The sequence below is a fragment of the Pocillopora damicornis genome, chromosome 5, assembly GCF_964200805.1.
Source record: "Pocillopora damicornis chromosome 5, jaPocDami1.2, whole genome shotgun sequence".
NCBI lineage: Eukaryota > Metazoa > Cnidaria > Anthozoa > Scleractinia > Pocilloporidae > Pocillopora > Pocillopora damicornis.
In genome coordinates this window covers 1,874,915-1,899,015 of record NC_142674.1, presented here as the reverse complement: position 1 = coordinate 1,899,015, position 24,101 = coordinate 1,874,915, and the positions used below count along the sequence as shown (strand labels likewise).

Here is a 24,101-nt window from a genome sequence, read left to right as displayed (position 1 = left end):
TCAGCTTCCTTTTTTTATTTTTCACTCTTCCTTTTATCCATTTTGTTCGTAATTGAGTATTTAAGTTTCAGTAGTTTTCACCAATGTTGTTAACAACTGTTTTCTTGATGAGTTAAAGTGAAAAAAGTGTCTCGAACTTCGACAAATACATAATTCCCACTCTACCTACAGTTTTTCCTTCCCACTCCGCCCACAGTTTATTTCGCCATAGTAGGTAGGATTAGGAAACACAAAAAGCCGGTTATTTAAACGAAATTTAGCTGTCTTTAATTAATTTGGCCGTTGTTCAACAAAACCACGGTCTTATTTAGCTGAGTCTTTTATTTAAACATTTATGTTTGTGAACAGTGTCGAGTGGGCCGGAAGCCAGCAGTGAAAGGATACTTAATTAAAAAGAAAATGTGTAAGCCAACTGCTTATGAAAAACCGCAGTTTGAGTTAGACCTCGTGTGGATAACCAGCTCAAAGTGGCACGAAATTAAAAACTACGAGGACGCCTTGGCACTAGCTCATTTCCATTTACAGTTTGCGAGCTTGAGAAAATTTCCAAATTTTTGTATGAATTCCTTAAACCCGCCGCGGTCTTCTTAGTTTTGACTGTTTAGAGAAGAGTTTGGGATTTTGTTGTTTTTAATAGAAAAAACTGATGGAAAATTGTATTTTATCAAAAAATAATGTCAAAGGTTTGCCAAATTAGTTCGTCCTTAGTACGACTCATCCCGGACTCTTCCAATCATACTATGGCATATTGCCAAAGTAAACTAGATAATTTTTTGTTGAAAACGTAAATTGGCCACCGTAAAGAGTTTAAAGGCTGACGTTTCGATCGTTAGCCTCGTCAGAGCGAATGGAAATAGTCTTCAAATAGAGAAACGGAGATAAATAAACCATAAGTCACAAGTACTAAACAATAACCTGTTGCGCACTGACGCGAATCATGTTCACTTGGTGACATTCTACACAACGTTTCACCCAGAAACTTCAAAATGGCGGCGGAGAGAGTAGCGAATTCGTTAAACCTTACAGCGATAAAGAAAAGCGATCAATGGGCCATGAATATCTTGGATAATGCATCACAAGTGGCACTTTACAAGTTTAACGGTGATACACAAGCCTGGGTAAGGCAGAATTCATTATAACTTCCCTCTATGCCGTAGTGCATTCAAATGTCGATATCCCCTTTCACTTTTGACGGCGTTTCCTTCTCGGTGGTTCTTCGTTTTGTAAATATTTATGGTAGTGAATCTTTGATGAAATGTTTAGTTTGAAATGTTGATTTATTTTCACGTAGTAAATGGACTTTGTTTTAGATGACAAGAGTAATCCCGCAAATTATCGCCAACTGTCTAAATCTACGTACGTTGATTTCAATGCATCGGCACAAGACGAGATTTACATGTTATATCGTGTGATAAATGCTTGATAATTAATTGATTGTGGAAAGTGTCATGAAGCATTCATTGTAGAATAATTTTTTTTATATATGCATGTAGCTAACTGCTTTTATTAGCGGCTGGTGTTATCTAATATCGACACAACATACATTAAGATGTTATTTAACTCCAAAATTTAACTATTTTCTCCATCCCTTCTCGTGCACGAGCTTCATTATAGTTATTGATATGTAGTGGTATGTACTGTAGTCCGATTTTATCCTTGATTGAATTTATTCTCCCGTGTTCCAGAATCATTTTTGTACAATAACAAAGCCGAAATAAAAAAAAGGGGACTGGAAATTAAACTGAGGATGAATTTGAACCAAATTTTGGAATGTTATCAGTTAATGCTTAAACTTTAAATTTCCTAAATAGGGAAGGTTACAATTAAGCAGTATTGCAGTTGTAGAGAATATATCCCTCAATATACGGATAGCCTTAATCTTCAAGTTTAGTTTGCATCATTGTCCAAACCTGTATTCTTCAGTTTCACTACTTTTTTGAAGTGGTGAAAAAATATTTCTCTAAATCTTTCTAAAAATTCAAATCCATCCTGCAATATTTATTTGGTATCTGTCATGTTATTTTCCCAAACCTTGGTGATCAAGTGAAGTCATTTTTGCTGGTAAGACATGGAGTTTCAACATGGGATTTGACAAGCTATTTTTTTATCTTGTTGTGATGTTCAGAATTCAATAATGGTTTTCTTTATTTTAGGAGAAAACAGAAGTGGAAGGAGCCTTATTTGTTTATAATAGGTGAGCAAAATTGGTTTACACGAGTCAGCCATACTAAACCCTTTACCCCTTTATTCTCCATACTGTTCTGTCTACATTTCCTAAGGTGCTGACAAGGAGAATTTGTTTACTGATCAAAGGTTTCTTTTGTTGATGATCATTTCCTTTATTCTCATAACGTTAATGTGGGATTCAGGTGTGATATTCTAGTGAGAAATTAGATGCCAGTCACTTTTTGGGTTTAAAGGGTTAAACTCCCATGAGTGAGTGACCAACACACAATTTCTCCTTACAATTTCAATACAGTATCAAGCAGACAAGTGAGGAGAATAAAGAGAATTATCAATGAGGAGATAATCAGTTAATCCAATACCAAATTCTCCAAACTTATGTCTTAAGAATTGTACGGCAGATAGTAAGGAGAATTACTAAAAAATCAGATCTTACAACTGAAGGAGTTACAAGGTTAAATGCTTTTCAGGTACTGACCTTATTTTTATTTAATTCCTGCAGGTCTGCTACACCAACAAGTGCCTTTTTTATTATGAATAGATTGAGTATGAAAAATATGATGGAGCCAATAACAAACACAATGGAGTTTAAACTTCAAGATCCATTCCTCCTGTACAGGAATAGTGCAAGTGAGTATGCTATGTGCACTGTGACATTCTGAAACAAGGAGAGGTGAAGTATGCTCCAGAAATCTTATAATAAAACAGATGAGTTTATTTCTGCAGGAGTAAATATGTTTTGGGCCTGACTCAGAGTCATCATAGCCCTGAAGCCATTTGGCAAGAATTAAAATGAGGTCTGGGTGTGGCTTAAAACATGTTTAGTACATTTTAGCTGGCAAAATTAATACTAATTTTAGTAATAATTGTCTTTATCTTTTAGAAGAGATATTTGGTATTTGGTTCTATGATGTTGAGGAATGCAAAAGACTAGCAAGCCTATTGACTATGTGAGTTGCATGTTATTTTAACCCTTTACCTTCTAACATCAGTATGCATATTCTCCATACTGTTCTCTATACATTTCCTAAGGGTGTGAAAAGGAGAATTTGTTTAACAATCAAGAGTTCTTTAGTTGTTGATCATTTCCCTTATTCTCATGTCCTTAATGTTTGATTTAGGGCTGATATTGTAAGGAGAAATTAGATTACAGTCACTCTAAGGGTTTAAGGGCTAAAAGAAATGTATATTTTATACTTCTTAGCACTAATACTTCCTCTTCACCAACTTACAACTTTTTGTGTGCTGAGTCTCACATGTGGGACTCAGAATTTTTCTTGTTCCCATGCTTTTGATAAAACAAAGAAACAGCTTTTGTCAAAATTACAGCTGTAGGTGAATGCCATGTATTAAACAATAAATTTTCCACCATGAATCATATAGGATGCCAGAATTTTTGTATTGTAGCTAAGCAGGACTGTAGCTATATGGACAAAAAATACTGAAAATGTATTTGTAAGCTAACATTTAATTTTTTTTTTGTTATTCTAGGATCAGTTCCCAGAAAAATGCATTAGGAAGTGCCACAGTCATTTCACCCAAACCATCATATGTTAAAGAGAAGCCAAAGGTACAGGTATGTTGTTAACTTCAAAACTCTCATCTTTCACATCATTTGTATCTACAGGGCTGTCACTAAGTTTTGAAGCAGCTGTTACATTGTAGATATCAGCTGTAGCAGTGAAATATTTTCCTAAGGGAAAATTATGGGGGGTTTCAATAACATTTTCCACAAGTGGTTGCTGCTGGTGTAATTGGTAGGTGTGCCCGGAAAGGGACGATAAGGCAAAACCTAAATATCAGAACCAGGTACTTGTAGGCTAAACAGCAGTAAGAGGTCTTAGAGGCCGCAGTATGCTGCTAGTAACAGGCTTTTTCTGATACCCCTGTAGTTATCAAAATTTTCACCTATTACGTGAAGTGAGCTCAGCCATAACATGTGTAATTGGTTACAGTCCTAAATTGATGGCCTATGTTTTATATTCTTTATTACATATACAGTACAGGGGTGAAGCTAGGATTTTTCAAAGGGGGGGAAGGGGGTCACACTGTGTTAAACAGAAGGTACTCACCAGATTGTCATGTCAACATCCATGGCATGTTTTACTTAAAAGAAGGCTTACAAAGGGGGTCATGGGCATATAGGACCCCCCTTCCCCGCCCAGCTATGGCCTTTTAGTAAAGGTCTCCTAGACTGTCCTTACTAGTAGTTCCCCTCTTCCAATTACAGACCTATTGCTGAAAATTAAATCCTTTTTTTTTTAAGGAAAGTCCAAGCAATACCACAGAGGAAAAAGTTGATATCATGCAGTTATTTGCCAAGGCCCAGGAGAAATACAATAATCAGGTATATTTAAAAGCTATGCTTCAAATGGTCATATTTAACCCCTCGACTCCCTGAAGTGATTACCATGTAACGTCTCCCAATAATATCCATTACATTTTAGTCCAAGGCAAGCGGTGCAAGTGCAGCAGCTACTCAGGTAGTGAACGCAGCCCCAAGACCACAGATACCTTCTGAGCAAAGAGAACATCAACAGCGATTCCTCCAACAAAACCAACAACCACTGGAACAGTTTCAAAAAATATTGCAAACTCAGGACACACAGCCAAAGAAGCAAAGAGCACATTCTACCCCTGTCCCCTACCTGTTAGGAAATTTGTCACCATCCCCTGTGGGGAAAGGACCATCCAAAGGGGAGGGGCAACAGAATGGTGTATCACCAGCAAGGGAGGGACAGACAAGTAAGAAGAAACTGAAAGTGAAAAGTATCCCTCTGTCAGATGTGAAGGCTCCAGTAATTTCAGGTGAGGTGCAAGGTGCCATAGCATGATGCAGAACTACATATTTTCACCGATTTTCACATCGTTTTTAAGGAATTTACCATGTGCAAAACCAATTCAGTAGGCCCAGTAATGTCTTTGAGGGATCTTTTGAGTTAACTATCAGGGAAGTACCGGTAAACAGTGGAAAATTGTATTCAAGAAACTGCTAGATTAAGTGAGCTTTTATTGTAAATTATTTCCATAAAAGTAAACTAAAATCAGCAGATAAATTAATATATCTTGTGGGAAATGTTCAAGTACATTTAATTCCAAATCATCACAAGGTTCCATCAAACTTCGAAAGGGGTTAATCAAAGGTTGAGGAGAGCGTTTTTACCGATATGATTTCCCGCAATAAAAAAAAGGAATTTTAGCTAGTACTGCTAACGGCAATGTTTTAATTCCAAAAGAAGAGAAGCTAGAGTTGGCACAATTTTTTTTTTTAATTGTATCAGGATCCATGAATAGAAGTCAGGATGACTCTGCAGTTACTGAACAAGGAAAAGCAGGTGCACAAAGAAAGGTACAACAAGTTTTGTCAGTTTACAAAATAAGGATTTTTTCACAAGATTTGATCTTAAGGTTTAAAATTAGGAAATGCGAATTAAAGTGTAAAATAAACGGAACATATTCAATGCATCTGAATTACTTAGCTCCAGCCATTGAAATTTAGAGGGAGAATTCTGCAAGGTAGCCAGGGATTTGCCCATTTACAAAAAGTTCTCACAGTTCAGAGATCTTGTGACGAAATTTAGGCACGAGAACGAGGCTAAGTACGAAGTCGCTCTCGTCGGTACCAGATATCTGAACTTTGAATACTTGGAAATGGGCTGTTCTTCGATCCCTAATGCTTGATGCACATTCTACAGTCGTGAATGATATCAAAAGAATTATTAAAATGCTTAGGAAATTAATGTTATGTGTTTTCACTTTCACGGTAGTTATTTCAGAACGAGAAGGTGGAAGCAAAAAGCCTGGCCATGGCACCTGCAATACCCACAGTTCCTCCACAGACAATAATGGCGTCTCAAGCGAAGGTGTGCCAGTAATCCTCTGTTTGTTTGTTCGGTTTTTTCCTTTAATCTTATCCAGGCACACTGGACCCATCTTGCTCACTCGTGTAGCCTATCGATATAGAGGATTTGCTACATCTTACCCACTTTCAGAGCAAGTTATAGTATAAAACAGTATACTCTTCCTTGTCTGTGCTAGGACTCTCCTCAGAAGCCACAGCCAGACCAGGGGGCTACCACAGCAGCATCACTTATGTCTCCATTAGCGTTCAAAACCTCAGGGAAAGTGACTGTTCCAACACCAACACCACCTCAGCCCAAACAGCCTCCAAAAATGGACATCGCTCCCCTAACACAAGAACAACTAGTTCAAGCGCTGACATATTTATTAAAGGTATGTTTTATCATTTTTCTAACACTTTTTACACGCACAACGCTCTCGACATTGCTAATCCCAGCAGTATGCAGGATATAACCAACGCAACAGCAGGAATTTTATGACGTAAAGGAGTTCAATTCTAGACGACTCGAACTCTTAACTATATATGTCATTGCTAGTGATTTCTACAAAAAATGTTCTAAGCATATTACATTAAGAACCGAACAACTAATGACAACATTTGAAATAACATAGGAATAGCATAGGAAATTAGAGACAAACGATGAAAGTGGACAATTACCTGACGATTTGGGAATACGGCGAAACAGTGTTAAGAACGTAACGTTACTTATGATCACTTTTGAACTTGAGCGAACACCTGTTCACCTGCTCATAACCCGCGCGCGAAAGTCAAACTATTTGAGGAAAGCCGCGTGGACTGGAACTAGGCGGGAGATTGGTTTCCATACAGGACGCGTGTCACATTTGAAACCTTCTAATAGTCTAACTCACCTAAGAATTCCCTTTGGATTAGAGTGTTGGAGCGCGGAATCCAAAGGTCTGGAGCTCCATTTCAAATGGCGGACTCAAAGCTCTGCTCTTTCCCTTGTTCGCGACAAGAGCGCATTTCGATTGAGCGTCGTAAAACAAAAATCAAAGTAATCACAACGGCCGATCAGAAGAGAGGAAGGTACCCTTTTGGAGCCAATAAGAATTTTAAATAAAACCAACCAAACTGCCTAAAGCGCGGGAAAAGGCAAGCGACCGATTCATGATTGGTTTTAGTTTGAGAGAGTTGTGCGAGTTTTCTGGACCAATCACAGAGCGAAGTAAAGCAAAACAAAGAAATCCCGGATTACTTTTGACGCTCAGCTGGAAATTGCTTCAATATCGTTCATCACTATGATGAAAAGCCCAAAACCTTTATTTGCGGCAGTTACACTTATGGCACAACCACTTGGATGGCCCATTAATTTTTTTTGCGACTGCTTTATTTCTTAGAATGACTCACAGTTCGTAGCCAAAATACACGAGGCATACTTCAAAAGTCTTCAGGAGAAATTACCAACGTAGCCATAACTGTTTCCACGGTTGGTATTCCTTTGTCGAGCAGCAAGCAAAAACCTGGATTCCTTTTTGCAGTGGGACACCAGAAGGAGAAGATATCGACCTGAAGGGTTATATGAATAAGGATATATGATGGCAAGGTTTAACACGTTTTAAATCCAATTGAAAATAATTCAATAGTAAAAAATTGCGAGGATGATTGGGAAGCTATGAGTGTCTCGTGATATCCAAAAGTAAGTTTTTCTAGCATGTACAAATTTTTCCTTTAATTTTAGCTAATGTTTGTTGTACTTTTATGTGATAGAGAAATAATAATTGGCCATGAAACTCAAGCAAAAAGGAATAATTATGGAGACGAATGAAGGGACTAAAAATGACCAACTTGGAATAAATGTTTAACCCTTTTCGTACTAACATCAGTATGCATATTCTCCATACTGTTCTCTATACATTTCTTAAGGTTCTGACAAGGAGAATTTGTTTAACAATCAAGAGCTTCTTTAGTCAATGATCATTTCCTTTATTCTTGTGACATTAATGTGTGATTCAGGGCTGATATTGTAAGGAGAAACTAGATGCCAGTCACTCTTAAGTGTCAAAGGGTGAAATTTGCAGTACACAGTAAGATGCGTAGCCCCCATTAAACAAATTGCTTCGTAGTTTTACTGTTAGATTGTTTTTTTTTTATGCCCGTTTTTGGGGAGCTCCAAGTCTATTTACTAGATATGTTTTTGTGTGTTTGGTATTATTGTATTTATTGTAACACTAATGTGTCTCAGAGCGCATTTCGATTGAGTGACGAAAAACATAAACCAAAGTAATCACTTCGGCCAATCACAGTTAAGTGAGGTATCACAATAAGTCAATAGGGACTCGAGGGAAAAACAAGCATACCGCTTGAAGCGCGGGAAAACGCGTCAACCAAGACACAAGTGGGTTTAGTTTGAATCTGATTGGTTGATGAAGTGGTGTGTTTTTTGTGGACAAATCATAGAGCAAGAAAAGCAAAACCAAAGCAACCCAGGATTACTTTCGACACTCAATTTTTTGCGTGCTTGGTTGCCAAACCTTTTTAACATCAGGCTAAGGGTGACCTTGTTCTGACACAAACCTTGCTGCTTTTCAAATGCAAATTACTTTGTTATCATGCTAACTAGATACTGGTCTCTATCACAACATGGTCAACTTCAGCCTCACTCCAAATCAAAGGCTTGGCAACTAAGTACACAACTGTAAAATAGCCTATTAGCTTTATTGCTTTTGTTGAGTATGTTATGCCGTAGCAGGAATTGCCCATTGCTGTGGTTGTTTCAAAGAATAGTGAAGCTGGATTTATTTTAGGAACGTAGTTGCGGAATTTCTCGCGCGACATTGCTACATTTAAAGTCGAAGAGCATTTGCCAATGCGTGTTCGACTTGTTGAGCGAAATTGATCATTTCTTCAGGTTTAACAGATTTGTTGCAAAAGTTGCGCTTGGATCTACATCATGCAAAAAAGCTGCTGAAATAGCGACGCTGACAGCTTTTGCGTAACAAGTTAAATGCGCTCCTGGCAATGCAGCTAACGACTTGCGGTGTCACATGTTGCGTGACAATTTGAACGAGTCAGTGTTTCCTTAGTGTTTCTAGGCTTTAACAGAATTATTAGTGTCAGGAGTCGATGAAGGTAGAGACTGGATCCTGCATACGAGAGTCATTCTAACGGTAATCCTTGTAAAGTTATTTCTAGATTCAAGGTATCTTCTATCCCGAATGCAGTGTGACATGCGGCTTGTGATGAATATTTTGGTGAAAAGCGATTAGGGATGGATTTCCCACGTGAGCATAATTGATATTTGATAATTTTCTATTTTTTAATTTCTGGGATCTTAGAGAACACAGCGTTCTAAATAAAAGGCCACTTCGAAAAGTACTATCGTACTTCACGCGCACGCGCAGCGCAATCCTGTAAGTCTCCGTCTGTCACTGTGGCACAATAGCTGTTACACAAACAACAAAGAGTATGATAGCATTTTTCAAAACTTGATTACGTTTGAATAAGAAATCAGCCTGTGTGGAGGACTCAGTCAGCTTGATATTCTTTTTAGTAGATAGCTCCAAGGTACGTTTAGAATTTACACATAGTTGGATTAGACACATGGTGAGATTGAATCCGAATTTATACATCTTGTTAATTTTTTAAAAGTTGCTCTCGAGTTTTCATAGAGATATCTTTTTTTTTTATGAAAACTGGACTGAACTTTGTATCGAGAAGCTACTTAGGATATATTTTTTGGTTTACTTCAACATCGTACGCGAACTTTTAACAACAATGTCTAATTTGTGTGTTTCTGTTTTCAGTTCACAATAAGTTTCAATGTATGTTAAACGTTTGCGTAAGTCTCAAGAGTGAAAACGTTTCTATCCTGCGGTTCTTAGCCAATTTAAGGCTAGTTTTAACAAAAATGGTTAATCTAACATCGAAAACATTTCAATTTTATCTTTTGTACTCAGACGAGTGTATAGAATACATTGGTATTCTTTTTTTAAAGACGCAAGCAACTTTTAGAGCGTTTGTATCTTATTCCTTCGGCCTTGTATGATTTGAAGAGGAACCTATTTTGTTTTGATTTGTTTTTCTTTCAAATGCTAAGAAATTTGTTTTTTGAGACACTCGGTTACTTTTTTCTTTTGAAAGTGTTATTTACCACCAAAAATAACCAAAACCTATTTTACGATATAGAGATGGAGTAGAGAAAGATGCTTTGTCGCCTTGTCACGAGCGTCGGACAAAGAAAAAATTCTATGTCCCCATAAGGAATCGAGCCTCAGACCTTCGGATTCCGCGCTCCGAACAATCAACTTCGTAATTGGCCTCTCTCACCATAGAGTCTCTGTGGCTCAGTAGTAGAGCATCGGAGCGCGGAATCCGAAGGTCTGAGATTCAGTTCCTTATGGGGAGTTAGAATTTTTTCTTTGTCCAACACTCGTGACGAGACGAAAAAACATTTCTGCACTTCGTTACCCAGCTCAAAACTTACTATCTCTCTTACTTTATTTACAAAGATAGAGAAGTTTTGAATGAAGAGTTGTGTTGTAACGAGTGGCTAAAACTTCAAATCGAGAGCGATTGAGGCTCAAGAATATGAAAAAAAAAATTAAGAAAAGAAAAATAATTGACAAGCGCTGGAAAACGGTAGCCACAGTCTGACAGTCTAGCGCGGGAAATGTGGACGGATTCCACGTGCTTTAAGCGCGGTTTTCTGGATGCAGTATATAGTTTGATCCAATTGGTTACATCAGAGTATCACGCCACACCCGAATGTGGCGCAAACCATTCATTGAGCACTGCTCTATTCACCGTGATTGAACGAAAACGATTGTGTGACATTGTTTCGACTTAGCTCTCGGCGAAAGAGTGTCACGCATATTGTTTAAAGAAGTTTGACTTAAGTTTTATAGGCAAAAATAAATTATAGTGACAAGCTATCGAACGGGAGTTCGTCGGAATCCGACGATTATCTGAAAAGCTTTATCTTGGTGTCATGATGTTTCCTGATTGTAGAGGAAACGAATTGTTTTGCAGAGGAAACAAGTTGGAAACTGTATGGGAATTGTAGCAGCTGTTTCTGTCCCGTGAATACGCTGTAATTTAAGATGTCAACTTAAATTTGAACTTGGATGAGTCATGATTTGTTAACTTGGACGTGTCTTAATTTTTAAGCTATGCTCGGATGTGTCTTAAATATCAAAAATAAAAGAAGTGACAGATGAACACGAAAGAGGCGTCAAACTTTTAATCGTTGTGTTTCCCTTGACTGTGTAGCCACAAACTCTTTGCACAGAGTTGGCCATCAACATGGTCTTCTTGTGAACTCTCACCCTTTGGATTCCACCATTGCCCTTTAATTCCCACTAGTGACCAAGACAGAATTTCTCCTTACAACATCAATAAAATATCAAACAGACAAGTGATGAGAATAAAGAAAGAGTCCAACGAGAGAGTTATAGCTTGATACAATACCAAATTCTACACACTGGCATAATAAGAACTGTATAAAAAACTGTGAGGAGAATTACGAATAAGAAAGTAGGAGTGAAAGGTTAATTAACTGAGGTGCATCCCTTTTCCATGTGACATGGATTAGATGTATATTTGGACATCAATAACTGTTCAGAAAGCACTTCACATTTTACTAAGTCAATATATCAAACTTTAATTGGATTCTTGGAAACTTTCAACCATTTAAGGTAAATGTACATTAAATGTGAATTTGTTTTGCTCACTCAGGGTTGATAAAAGTTGAAATACCTTTTCCTTTTGAAGTGTGTTTCACAACCAAACATTTTATTATGGTGAATTTTACTCAAGAAAAAGCAGTATAAGAGACAATTCATTTTAAACCAAAAGTGACTTTGTAACAACCAGCTGCCTTAGAGATGTGTATGTAGATTTGACCTTAGAATATGAAGCGTACCATTTTATATGCAGAGTAGGGGAGTAAGGAGAGAATAAAATATTGTTTCCACAATACTTTGTTGGGTAGCAACCCCCACCCTACTTCAATGCAATGCAAATCACAGACAGAATTGATGTCTGCACAGTCACAAAACTGAACTTCCTGCTCATATTGTAAGAACATAGAGTACAGTGTAATTCACTTTACAAGCTAAATTGAATAACTTTCTACTCGCTAAGGTCATCAGAGTTCCGTGTGTTCACTTTTGAGTTGTTCAATCCTCTTGATAAAGTCTGATTTCTCTAAACATCCCACACATTCTTCATCCCAGTCACTGAGAATCTTCTTGAGCTGCTTCACTCGGAGCTTCTTCAGGTCAACATTGTTAAGGTCAATCTGCTTGTCTGCAGTAGGGATCAGGTCAAAATTTATATCAGCATGTGAACAATTTAACTGTAATAATATCCCTATTAACTTGAGAAAAAGAAGCCACTGACATGTGCAAAACCTCAACTAATATTATAGAAGTAAATACTTCACTTCCTTAGAGTAAATTTATCATTTCTCTCCCAAATAAAAACTTTTTTCATACCGGTACAAGTCATTGTCAAACAATGCTCTTTACATTTTCCCAAGGGTAGTATCTCAATGAGATTATAAGTACATAAAATTGAAAGAAAATGAAAAAATAAATGAACTTCTTCACACTTAAACTTACCATACTGCAAAGCACAAATTTGACTGTCCTGTTTTTTAAGGTCCTCGCAGATCTTCTCTGCAGGTTTGTGGTAGCTCAGAGGCTTGAGGACTGCATTAAGAACACTGGTAGCAGCATCTTCAGTGCCTCCAATGTAGTAACACTGGGTGATCAAAACAAAAGTGTTGTGATTAACTACAGTCGAGCTTCATCTGCTTATTTTTGAGGCATAAAGCTGTGTTTTCCTTTTCAGGCTGTAACTGGTAAAATTTATTGCCTGTAATAACTCTTATTATTGCCTAAAATAGCTTCGAATTCTTGAAAATTCAAGGCATAAGAGGATTTCTTTACCAGTTTAAAAAATTTATTTGCCTGTTTTGCTTAAATTGAGGGAGAACACTGATGAAGGGATTAGGAGTATTCCTCCTCAATCTCTCCATGAGTGGAACAAAAGAGCAATGCAACTCTCTTTTCTCCCAATAATTTTTCAAGTTTTCCAGACATTTGTTGAAAGCTGTTAAACACTGACCCTGGTAGACCAAAAAGCTGACCATTGCGTAGGTTAGAATTAAGGGGATAAGTGTCAAAAGACTTATGACCCCTATCACCAGATACTGATACATCCTATGAATAGCTTTATCCTCCCTCTGCAATATTCAAGGTTTCCATCAGATTGAAGAAAGGCCCATGCCACTGAAAGTTAGCCAGATAACTTTGCATAGTAGCTAAGAAGTTCTAACATCTTGTATGACTTATGAATCCACAGACTATTAGGGCCCATTGAAGAGAGGAAGTGAGTGAACTGAGTGAGGTGTCATGTGCAAGAGTAAAGCACAGAGACCCAGCCAAATCTTGAATCCAAATCTTGAATCCAAAGCTTGAACCCAGACTTCTCACATGCAAATGTATTGGTTTTGTACATCTTTTTAAACATGATCATACTATAAAATGCACTTACAAATCTGTTTTCTTTGTTCTTTGCCTTTTTGCAAGCAGCTTTGAACTTTTCTTCAATTGCTTTCATGTCAGACATTTCATCACTTGACAGTTTACTTGCAAAATTTGTCAGAAACTTTATACAAACTATCAATTAAAAGGAAAAAATATGTCCAATGTTAATGAAATAATGATGTTCTATAGAGCATGACAATACCACAAAATTGAAATAAATATTAAGAAAAAAAGGCATTTAGCCATGCAACATACACAAATATCTGTTTTTACAGCTGTTTCAAGCCATCCAATTTTTTTCTGGGACATGTCCAATATGAAGACTGAATCAAAGCAAAAAGGGTAGTTTACTTTTCCCTAAGGTTTTTCTTCCCAAGAGATAAGTTTTGATATAAAAATTTGAGTAGCAGTAACTGATTTTTAAAAAATTTTCTTAGAATGAAAGTGTTACTACACACAGGCTTTGGTGTCTGATTGAAATTCTCAACAGCTGTGAAACACAGTCCAGAGGAAACATGACACACAGTTGAGACAACAGATGCTAAACAAGTGTAAACTATTGCTCTATTATTTCCTATTCCTGGATCAGTCCAAGAATGAGCTTGAGTTAGTAAAACATCAAGACTCCCAGATAAAGATCAACACCGCCTCAGTAAGCATTACATCATATGAGTTGAAAGTTTTAAAATGAACTAATACTAAAGATCATGCATTTGTACCACTCCACAAGATCGTTGCATGTAAAGGCCGAAAGCTTAAATTTTTCATAAATTACTAAAATCTAAAAAATTATTCAGACTTAAACTTTCACTGGATTTCTTTTTTATAAAATAAAAAAAAGACATTGAGTTTAGTATCTAGGTTGCAGGTCTTCATAAATTACGTTGTGTCAAAAAAGGGGGGCCTTTGCAATTATAAGGCCTAGAAAGTTCTCATAATTTCCCTGAACCCTTGGCCGGTCTGTTGAGTGAGATACAAGAACTCTTCATTATCTCTACATGTTTAAGTCTAGGTGAAGGCCTAACAACCGTACAGCCATACGTGTCATGTTATAAGCTTAGCTGAGTTTCACTTCCTGCCGCTACAAGGTTGTGTGTAAAACTTACCTTCACACTCTCCTTCTTTTAACTTCGCTTCTGTCTGTAAAACCTGACAGCCGAGTAAGGCGTTTAGTGTGAGAACAATAAATAACCACATCCTCAAGAAATTAGCTCGATCACACAAGTAAAACCATAAAATCACCGAAGCCTAATTCGTTTACACTCTTTGGCGTTAGCCGGTTGATTACGCAAATGCCAGTGCTATCGGTCTAGTTGGCGATCTCTGATTGGCTTAGATATCTTATCGGCCGACAGTTTTCATAGCCAGCGGTTTAAAAGGAAGAAAAAAGCCCGCATATTTATGACCAGCGTTTCAATTTTTAAAAAACTCAGTCACCAGGCCTCGACTGCGGACAAGACGCTCATACATATCGCTATCGCTATGGAAATAAAACTACGCAAATGGAAGGAAATGTTTCCCTAATCTGTTTTTAAAATCGAATGAAGATCGTAATGGTGGATCTTAGAAGGAGACAAGCTGGTAGTTGAGATGTCTTTGTCGTCAGTTTTTCCTGCCTTACCGGGTGTTTACACCCAAAAGCACAAGCAAAAGTTAGTTGACTTACATGTGTTGATGTTTGTTGCTCACCAATATATTTGTGGCTAATTAGCGCGATTCGAACCACTCGACAATTCTTGATGTTGACAACAGTACACAGAAAACTGTCAGCTTTTACGATGGGTCGTACCTTTCTTCTCAAAAATTAATGATGTTAATAATAGTTTGGTAAAATAACTTTCCAAAGAAATCAATTGATCATTGAACATTTGGCAAGGATATTTCTAAACTTGTTTGTATTAACAACAAATTGGAAAATCTCTGATTCCGAGTTACATCATACTGGATGTCACAGATGATTTCTATCACAAGATCCATCTCGTTGTTAGCTCTATGTTTTCCGCCCAGTAGACATGAGTAGAGTATATCGTTTAAGAAAGATCGCTGACTTTTTTAAGATTTATGGTTCTTTAATAACACTGGATAGGAAAAAATAACATGCTGTGCATGTGTATTTTTTAATGGAAAAATGTCTTTTATGATATGGAAGCAGGTGGAAAAGTAGAAGTAAAACAATAATTCAAATGGTACATTACCAAGCACTCTAAATAATAAGGTTACAATCCTAACTGGTGGAAAGCAAACAAATCTTATATCCACAAGCATGGTCTCAGACAAGAAACCTGGACCTTTGTCTTGTGAATTTACCCTATATTCCTTAGCAGTGACTAGAATCCAATGTCATCTCGCAGTATCATCCCTGAATCTCACATTAAGGTTGCAAGAATTAAGAAAATGATCACCAGCTGAAGAAGCCCTTGATTGTTAAACAAATTCTCATTGTCAGCACAATAAAATGTATAGGAAACATGGAGAATTTGCATACTGATATGAAGGTGTGAAAGTTTAATGAACTTAACAAATTCATCATCTTGCTGCCAAGTTTCCACCTTAAATTTCAATATTGCTGGACCAGGTCTCCAATCTCAACTTTGATATTTTATAATTGTTAATAGCTCTCTTCAAGACACCATGGTCACAGTACACAAAAAACACGAAAAGCTGTTTCTACTATTAAGCAATTATTGGATGAGGTTGAGCATGATATCATGAATTATCAAAACCAAGGTCTGAGGTTCAATGGGACAACCAAATTCAATCATTGTTTTATTATGCATTTTTCAAACTGCAAAGGAAGACACTTTTCTCTGAGTTTGCTTAAGTGTGAGAACACTACACAGATTAGGGGCTTGGAAACTAGGCAGACTTTGAAGTCAACATGAAGAATGCAATATCCACCCAAGGTATTGCATTTGTAGTGGAAACTTCACACACTATTGCACATTGATTGAATGCTCTAATGCCCAATCAGATTTTTCATGATAAGTATAACCGTACTACACAATGAGCTAGCAATATTGTGCAATTTGAGTCATTCTGGAGAAGACTTCTTTCACATTTAAAGAAGATGAACTTGTCACAAAAGAATGAAGTAGTTTAGTGGACTTGAAAAGGTTTTGTGTGTAAATGTTCCATTGACAGGTTTCTCTTTAAAATTGTATGGCATAGGAATGAAGAGCAATGCAAAAAGTCTGATTTCTAAAGACAAAACTGTATTATTACATTTGTCCACCATGTGTAGGGTTCTGGAAACAACCAGTAATGCTGCAAGCTCTGTTCATTCTAAAAAGAGCAAAAATAAGCACCTGGCAGAAGCTGAGAAACAGAAGGCTGAAGCCGAAGTGAAGGCTGCAAAAGAGAGGGAACAGGTACCTCAGTAGTTTGTTGTGTTTACCTCCCATAGATGACCAGGAAATAATTTCTCCTTACATTATCAGTAGAATACCAAGTAAACAAGTAATGAGAATAAAGGAAAATATCAATTAGGTGATTATTAGTTGATCCAATACCAAATTATCCAAACTCACGTAATAAGAATTGTATGGCTGACAGTAAGGAGAATTACTAATGAGATCTATAGAGTGAAAGGCTAACAAGCTAATCATTCAGAGAGAGGTAATCTGTGAGAAGATGTTGTGTGACTATTTTGCGTGATAAGTGTTGTGTTACGCAAATGCTTTGGCTTGCATTGTGTGACAAGCACTGACAAGCATTTGCTCTGATGAGGGACTAACGCTCGAATTAAGGGGGTGAGTTTCTAAAGAAATTGTGGTGCTACGTCGGTGGGAGAGTATAACAGGGTAATTTACTATTATAAACTGAGCTGATAACGTAAATTGGCCACCGTAAAGAGTTTGCAAACCGGCTGACGTTTCGAGCGTTAGCACTTCGTCAGAGCGAAAGTCAGGAGGGCTAACGCTCGAAACGTCAGCCGGTTTGCAAACTCTTTACGTTGGCCAATTTACGTTATCAGTTTGGTTGATATTTCTAAATTACCCTGTAACTCTCGAATTGTCTGCTTTAGAACTATTTACGGTAGCCAATCTACATTTTCAACTCAGTAGATAAAACCAAATTACTATTGTAGACAGCCAGTGTTTTATGAAATAACTGTGTTTTAACAGCGTGACGTTCAACATACGCTAGATGTTTCAATAACAGAAATAACCGGGCGTGGTCGTCTGGAACTCGAAGTTTCTGATAATCCCCTCCCCATCCATGAGGCCTGCATCTGGAAGCCCGGGGGGGGGGGGAGTAGGGGGGAATGGGGCTTGCGAGATTGTTTATGGTATTACCCGCTAGTAGTTTGTGACGTTTCCTTATTTTTGCAGCAATCTGTCCGCTTATATGAAATGTGGTCAAAGATCAAACAAGAGGAGAAAGATGAACATTACCAATACCTGAAGGAAAGAGTCGCCATACAACATGAACTCATCAAAAGACAAGACTCGCTCTTTAAGAAACGTCAAGCTCACCTGGAACAGAAACGGTGGCAGGTGAGATGTTACAGCTTAAATTTTGCAGAAGAGTTAAGGAGTACTGCCGAAAGGTAACTTGAACGGCCGGCGAGCAGGACCTTACCCAGTAAGCACTTCGGCACGACCGCCACGGTTTCAGCGCCTTCAGGAAAGTATGAAGCCTCTGAGCAACGCCAGTCGGTGAGAGGTCTGCAAGGGGTCTGGCACTAATAATTATTTTTGCATGAGCCCCGGCAAAGCTCTCTCCGACTCGCCTGTGAGGGTCCAAACTACACCTTAACCAGCAAATTCTGAATCGGAATGTTTTAGTACATAGCTACAAGTACGGAGTGCATCACTTCTTTTGAGTCATTTTTTTGATGGAGGAAAACTTCCATCAAAGTTAATTCTTGAAATGAATCGTAGTTTGAAAGGACACACAGACAGTTGGAGGCAAGAATGATGTGGAATGGGTCGAGATCAATTAAGGATGGGAAAGATTAACGGTGGACTTAACGCGGATTGCGAATAATACGCTTAAAACAAAAGTCTAAATGTTTCTAGATGCGAAACGATGGCATTATTGTTCCGTGCTGAATCTTGTTCCCAGGGTCTCTCTCTTTCCGACCAGAAACTGCGAATAAATTTGTCTAAACGTTAATAGTAAATTTTAATTTGACGGTTTCCTCGAGACGTAAGCTTGGGACTTTAAGCCGACGTTTTTTGACCATATTTCGATACACTGTTAATGAAAGTGATATGTTATAAGTATAATAGTGTTTCAAGACATTAGCGAAATGCGTGAGGGAAGTTGCTGGATTCTTTATCGTAAAAGAAGGAAGCTTCGATTATGCTCTCTTTTGTTAATAGAACCCTCTGGAAGCAGAAGAGATTTCGAGAAAAAACACTGACTTGAACCTCACCCGGGCGATCAAACACCTGTCTAGGTTTAGTGTTTCCCCCAACAGTTCTTCCGTGCTGTAGAACAGAGCACAGTCGTGGAACAGTCGAATTGGGCTTGCTTTTCGAAATAAAATTTTGAAAACATGTCGCTATTGTCATGGGCACTGAAGGAGATGATCGTGTTAATGTGAGGGTTGCATTGCGAATTTCATGGTATGATGTCTCAATTGTATCATGAATAATTTACCTATCAATCTAATATTTGCATTTTAACTTTTGGATACGAAATTGGCCCACAAGATGGTATGCGCCAAAAATATAATCATCATACGAATTGACGCTGTTTTGACCGAGAAAGTTTTTGTTCTTTATGTCTTCTCTTTTTATAATGCGTAACACCGTTCTGTTAGCTCACTCTGCGCCTTAATGAGATGCAAGTTTCATGGTAACACTTTGTTGTTTAAAGTGTTGGTTCTCATGAATATATAACCATATTTTGTTCAATGTACAAGTCGTAATGCCTTGAAACTCTGTACTTTTTAGCTGAAAGAAGCAAAACGCTTGTCAAAGATGGCCAAGTCGAAAGAATACACCGATTTCGTTCGAAATGTTTTAGGTAAGTGAGAAATTTTTTGAAATTTGTTTTTCGTTTTTTTGGGTTAATATACTTTTCACATTTTCGACAGCGTTTAGTGGATTTAAACTTGCATTTTCTTCAAAAATGAACGACTAAACTTTTCTTTATTTTCGCCTAATTTTCCTTCCAATCCGTTAAAAGATTTTGTAGAAAACTGCCTTATTGCATAAGCGGTTGAGAGGCAAATAGGAAAAGTTCTTATCCTACTGAGATGCTTTGAGAAACAAAAGTCAGCGAAAGGTCTGTCAGAGGTCTAGCGCTATTGACTAGTCTAAAATCCTTCCGCGGGCAGAGGAACGCGCGTCTTGCAGTGGAAATGACCTGACCTGCACAGTTGCGCAGGCTAGGAAAAAATTCGCTGGTATGTTCATCCACTGCGGCTAAATTACTTGATGAAACATTTGCTTTCACAGCTCAAGACAAGAAGAAAGCTCTCCGTTTAAAATCACACGTGCGTGTCATTAGCAGCCACGAACCAGTCCGTGCGCCACAGTCTGCGCGAGATACCAAAAGTAGCTACGAAAGTGCAAAAACTCAATCACCCGGTCAGTCTAGTCTGGACAGTCACGGAACGGCTGTGGTAGAAAGTTCACTTCTCACGGATAATTTCAAGGAACTACTCCATGATCCTGTTGAGGTTCAGTTGCAGAAGTTGTTGGGTGCGGATGCCGAAGATTTTCTTCATCCGACTTTCCGCGAAGGAGCTAAGAAAACTCTTAATCCGATGGCGACGCAGAGAAAACGTACGTATTTTAAGAACCTTTTTCGCGTGGGAACGTGCGCGCGCGCGGGTCCATACGTGCGGAGTTCATGCGCAGAAAAAGGAACGCGCGTTTCTCACGTTGTTCTTGTTTGAAGTAAGTGAGCGCTCAGCGGGAAACGACCACGTAACGTTTCTCACTTTCCTTTTTTTCTCGCGTGCCTGCCTTTTTAACAGCCTCCACTGACTGAGATCTTTGAACAGGCCAGCAATGACTTATTGTGTGACCTGTATGACTTGAAATAACAACATTTATTCTCGCAATTTTGTTCAGTGAGTGGCATTGGAGCGCGTGAGCTGTGGGGGATACTGAGGAGCAATTCGCAATCTAAACTAGAAACACAAGATGACATGATACCATTTGATGTAAAGGTAATTCAATTTTTTGCACAATCTGTAACTAAATTCACTCTTCGACGTCTTTTGTCATCCCTGTGTCTTTTAGTTTCAATTTATTCTGACGTCTGTAGCGTTGTTTAGCTAAGATTTCCAACTGTTTGAAAATTATATTCTTGCGCCACGAAAACTACTCAGAATTTCGTCACGTCACTAATTGGACCTTGGCAAGAGACTCGGTCACAAACTGATCTTAACTTGAGCAATTTTTGAAGTTTGCCACCTCTCTAAGCTGTGGTTAAGTTTTGGGGCTAGCATTGCAAAAGATCGTGATTGTATTTCGTCCCTGCATATAAATGTTCTGATGTTGTTTCTCTACTGAGCTGAAGTGTAATCAGTAGGAAACACCATTTTTTTTTAAACATATGTTGCCTTTTTTTTCATGTCGTAGAATGCCTACAGGGCTTTCCTAAGGGAGTGTCTCCACAACAACGTACCTACAGTGCGAAGGAGTTTCTGCAAGGGCGAAGAAAACGTGAGTAGAACACACCGTCATGAATTTATAAATGATTGTACTTGTTCAATGATTCTGTCATTTTGACCTTTTTGTGAAGTTAATTATTTCCTAATTTATAAATTAATTTTTATCACTGTATTTTGGACTTCGATTAGACGATGCTCTTTGCTAAACAATCTTTTTTTTTTACCAGTCATCGACTCGTTACTTTGAGTGGATTTCACTTGTTCCGTGTGTTATTTGGATTTTCTTTAAAATAACTCTTTGGTTGTGCGATCTGACTTCATAGGACTTCACAAAATCATTTATCAGAAAATACTACTTTAGCTTGTCGTATCATATTTTTAAAGGAGGTTTACTAGAGAGCCTCGATTTTGTGTACTAGACCCAGTTTTCCCGGCTCGTATCCAAACGTATTGATCGCGTAGTAATAATGTTACTGAAGCTAGATCAGTCGACACTCAAAGAATACTTTTGTGATTTCATAATTTTTCGCCTGTAGGTCTTTGAAGAAGATCGTGTAAGTGAGAGCCAGTTGATACAGGACATTAAATTCACACGGCATCGTTTAGAGCTTATGTTCAGAGTAGCTCATATGAACCGTGATAAAACCAAACTACTGGTGAAAACTATGGACCCCGAGGGACCCTCTGAGGGGACAGTGAGTCGTCCACCAAGATACGATCCACAGCAGATACTTGACATGCCCATGGTAAGAGCGTGAATGGAATGGTTCAATCTTGGATAAAGTAATTTTGAATATAGTGTCCAAAATGATCCGGGATTGAATTAGATGATATGTTTTTCTCAACTGTTGTTATACCTCCTCTCCCCTCTCCCCTCTCCCCTCTCCCCTCTCCCCTCTCCCCTCTCCCCTCTCCCCTCTCCCCTCTCCCCCTCCCCTCTCCCCTCTCCCCTCTCCCCTCTCCCCTCTCCCCTCTCCCCTCTCCCCTCTCCCCTCTCCCCTCTCCCCTCTCCCCTCTCCCCTCTCCCCTCTCCCCTCTTCCCTCTTCCCTCTCCCCTCTCCCCTCTCCCCTCTCCCCTCTTCCCTCTCCCCCCTCCCTTCTCCCACCGACGCAGCACCGCAGTCATTAAGAAACTTACCCCCTTGGGATTGAATTAGCTTAATTTGCCTGGACTATGCTTCGCTCTGTGATTGATCTCAAAACTCAGAATTCGCCCCAGTCCCTCAATCAATCGTCTCTAACTATAATTAATCATGACTTGGTCAAACGCGTGTTGCCGCGCTTTTGACACTCATTTGAAATTGACTTTATGGCGTAACCAGTTATGTCAAATGCCACAATGACGATCAGCAAAAGGACCTTTAAACCCTTACAGGGCAGACCACTCTCTAAGAGGATGTAGAAAAAGAATGGATTGAACTCGTTAGTGTTAGAAAGCACTGAGATTTACTCGCATATCATTAAGGGGAAGTATCAAAATTCCCAGTCGCTTTAGGCTTCAAAAACCAGGCCTTGGCCTAAAAGTTACAGCTGTTTTTTAACCATTTTCATCCCTAGGAAACGCGTCCTGTACGATTACCAACGCTCGCATTAACAGACGCTGATGGAGAACGCCATTCGATACAGGAACCACCCTCCCCTAGAGCAGAAAGCACACATGAACCGGAGAAAAAAGACGTGATTGTCGGAGGAGAAAAGATTGTATTCCTCACTGAAGAAATGGCGACCTGTGAAGGAGAATTCGCCAAACGACACAAGGCTCCTGGATGTTCTAAAGAAATGGCTCCACTCTCTAAAGGGCTACATAGAGGGATCAATATAAGAGAAACTCTCTCAGCCCCTCCAAGTAGCATGGGCTCAAGGGAAGCGAAGAAGAGCCAGGGTAGATTGTGGGAACCGCTTAGTTTAAGTGCCCTACTGGAGTACAATGCACCAGTCCCCGCGCCGGGTAGTGGCGAATTCTTGTTAGGTCAAACAAAAAGGTGGAAAATACAATGATACCATTTTTCCTTCAGTAATTCATTCGAGCAAACTGTTTGAAGTCATTCTTCGTGTAATATTATGGAAGTGTCACACGTACAAGGGGCGAGGGTCGTCATGTGTTGTTTGGGAGGCGAACTTGGTCGAGCGAACAACTTAAGGTAGTCGCGGGCAGAATGGGATTGCCTCTTCAGTCGTGTATCCGGTTGTTGCCCGATGATCTGCTTGGGATTAAGAGAACTACAGACAAGTTTTCTTGAGGTGTTTTTAATCAATCATGGAAAATGAGAGAAAAGAGAGAGGAAAGCTCGTAATCCAGGCTTTAAAAATAGCAATTTCATCATAGTTATTTATAGCAAGTGACTCGAACGGGTCTGTTTTCGGACACCTCCGTTCTAAGTGAATGCATCATGATGACGAGCGGTGAGATACGTTTTAATGATCAAATCGACTTCGAAAAGAAGGGAAAGGTATTTTTTCGGCACGAATTCGGAAGTGTAGGAAAGCTTACGTCTGTTTCCGTCTGAACTAAAGTTAACTCTAGTGGACATGTCTTAGATGGAGAGATCTCTGAACGTCCTTCCTTGACCTTCATTTCTCTTGGTTCACAGTGCCTCTCGTGAAACTTTAAAACGTTACCCACGTGTGCCCCTATACAAACGCTGAAAAACTCAAAAGGTTAATATATTATTTTAATTAACAAAAAGAGCAGGAATTTTGTAACTGTAAATCAATTTCTTTGAGAAGTTTTGTTTTCAGGGCTTTTTCTAGATCTCTTAAGTGAAAAACGCTGTGATTCCACTGCCAGAATGCTCGTTACTCATTAAAAACAGTTAAAAGATATTATTTTTTTTGTAAATAGATGTTTGTTCCACGAACTGTTGTTAATGAGAGATGGAATCTCTTTAAATGAAATGTTATCTTAACTAATAAAGTTTGATTTTTTAATTCATGTTACTGTGAACATGTACCTGGTAAATTTTCCCTA

The 24,101-nt window shown here is 38.5% G+C and overlaps 3 protein-coding genes across 4 annotated transcripts; 2 read left to right on the top strand and 1 right to left on the bottom strand.

The window, feature by feature from the left end:
- The first annotated feature begins 937 nt into the window (after positions 1 to 937).
- Positions 938 to 11,231, top strand: LOC113686633 (uncharacterized). 2 transcript variants are annotated; one of them, XM_027204282.2, is made up of 11 exons: positions 938 to 1,118; positions 2,154 to 2,194; positions 2,687 to 2,814; positions 3,068 to 3,134; positions 3,676 to 3,754; positions 4,451 to 4,531; positions 4,632 to 4,992; positions 5,466 to 5,533; positions 5,952 to 6,047; positions 6,223 to 6,417; positions 7,405 to 10,722. In XM_027204282.2, the coding sequence occupies exons 1-11, from the start codon at positions 987 to 989 to the stop codon at positions 7,474 to 7,476; spliced, it is 1,320 nt and encodes a 439-aa protein (XP_027060083.2). In that variant the 5' UTR covers positions 938 to 986; the 3' UTR covers positions 7,477 to 10,722. The 2 variants fall into 2 exon arrangements, with proteins under 2 accessions (XP_027060083.2, XP_089063358.1); XM_089207232.1 differs by having other exon boundaries at positions 951 to 1,118; positions 3,676 to 3,760; positions 7,405 to 11,231.
- A 409-nt stretch (positions 11,232 to 11,640) lies between these two features.
- On the bottom strand, positions 11,641 to 14,907 carry LOC113686577 (mesencephalic astrocyte-derived neurotrophic factor homolog). Its single transcript, XM_027204213.2, has 4 exons — positions 14,664 to 14,907; positions 13,565 to 13,689; positions 12,628 to 12,769; positions 11,641 to 12,313 (listed from the first exon to the last, which is right to left on the bottom strand). The coding sequence occupies exons 1-4, from the start codon at positions 14,752 to 14,754 to the stop codon at positions 12,153 to 12,155; spliced, it is 519 nt and encodes a 172-aa protein (XP_027060014.2). The 5' UTR covers positions 14,755 to 14,907; the 3' UTR covers positions 11,641 to 12,152.
- Positions 14,908 to 14,968: 61 nt separating this feature from the next.
- On the top strand, positions 14,969 to 24,065 carry LOC113686568 (uncharacterized). Its single transcript, XM_027204204.2, has 9 exons — positions 14,969 to 15,209; positions 16,799 to 16,925; positions 17,889 to 18,053; positions 19,461 to 19,533; positions 19,968 to 20,297; positions 20,589 to 20,686; positions 21,102 to 21,185; positions 21,670 to 21,879; positions 22,691 to 24,065. Exons 1-9 carry the CDS (start codon positions 15,148 to 15,150, stop codon positions 23,129 to 23,131), a joined length of 1,590 nt encoding a protein of 529 aa, XP_027060005.2. The 5' UTR covers positions 14,969 to 15,147; the 3' UTR covers positions 23,132 to 24,065.
- The last annotated feature ends 36 nt before the right edge of the window (positions 24,066 to 24,101 follow it).

Bases quoted from the DNA above. Each gene is read 5' to 3' on its own strand.
- LOC113686633 (XM_089207232.1), top strand. From the start codon at position 987: ATGGCGGCGGAGAGAGTAGCGAATTCGTTAAACCTTACAGCGATAAAG. The intron at 2,195-2,686 runs GTGAGCAAAATT...TAATTCCTGCAG, and splicing joins GCCTTATTTGTTTATAATAG to GTCTGCTACACCAACAAGTG. The intron at 3,761-4,450 runs GTATGTTGTTAA...TTTTTTTTTAAG, and splicing joins AAGAGAAGCCAAAGGTACAG to GAAAGTCCAAGCAATACCAC.
- LOC113686577 (XM_027204213.2), bottom strand. From the start codon at position 14,754: ATGTGGTTATTTATTGTTCTCACACTAAACGCCTTACTCGGCTGTCAG. The intron at 13,690-14,663 runs GTAAGTTTTACA...TTTAATTGATAG, and splicing joins AAAAGAAGGAGAGTGTGAAG to TTTGTATAAAGTTTCTGACA. The intron at 12,314-12,627 runs GTAAGTTTAAGT...TCCCTACTGCAG, and splicing joins AATTTGTGCTTTGCAGTATG to ACAAGCAGATTGACCTTAAC.
- LOC113686568 (XM_027204204.2), top strand. From the start codon at position 15,148: ATGTCTTTGTCGTCAGTTTTTCCTGCCTTACCGGGTGTTTACACCCAA. The intron at 19,534-19,967 runs GTAAGTGAGAAA...TTGCTTTCACAG, and splicing joins TTTCGTTCGAAATGTTTTAG to CTCAAGACAAGAAGAAAGCT. The intron at 21,186-21,669 runs GTGAGTAGAACA...TTTCGCCTGTAG, and splicing joins TCTGCAAGGGCGAAGAAAAC to GTCTTTGAAGAAGATCGTGT.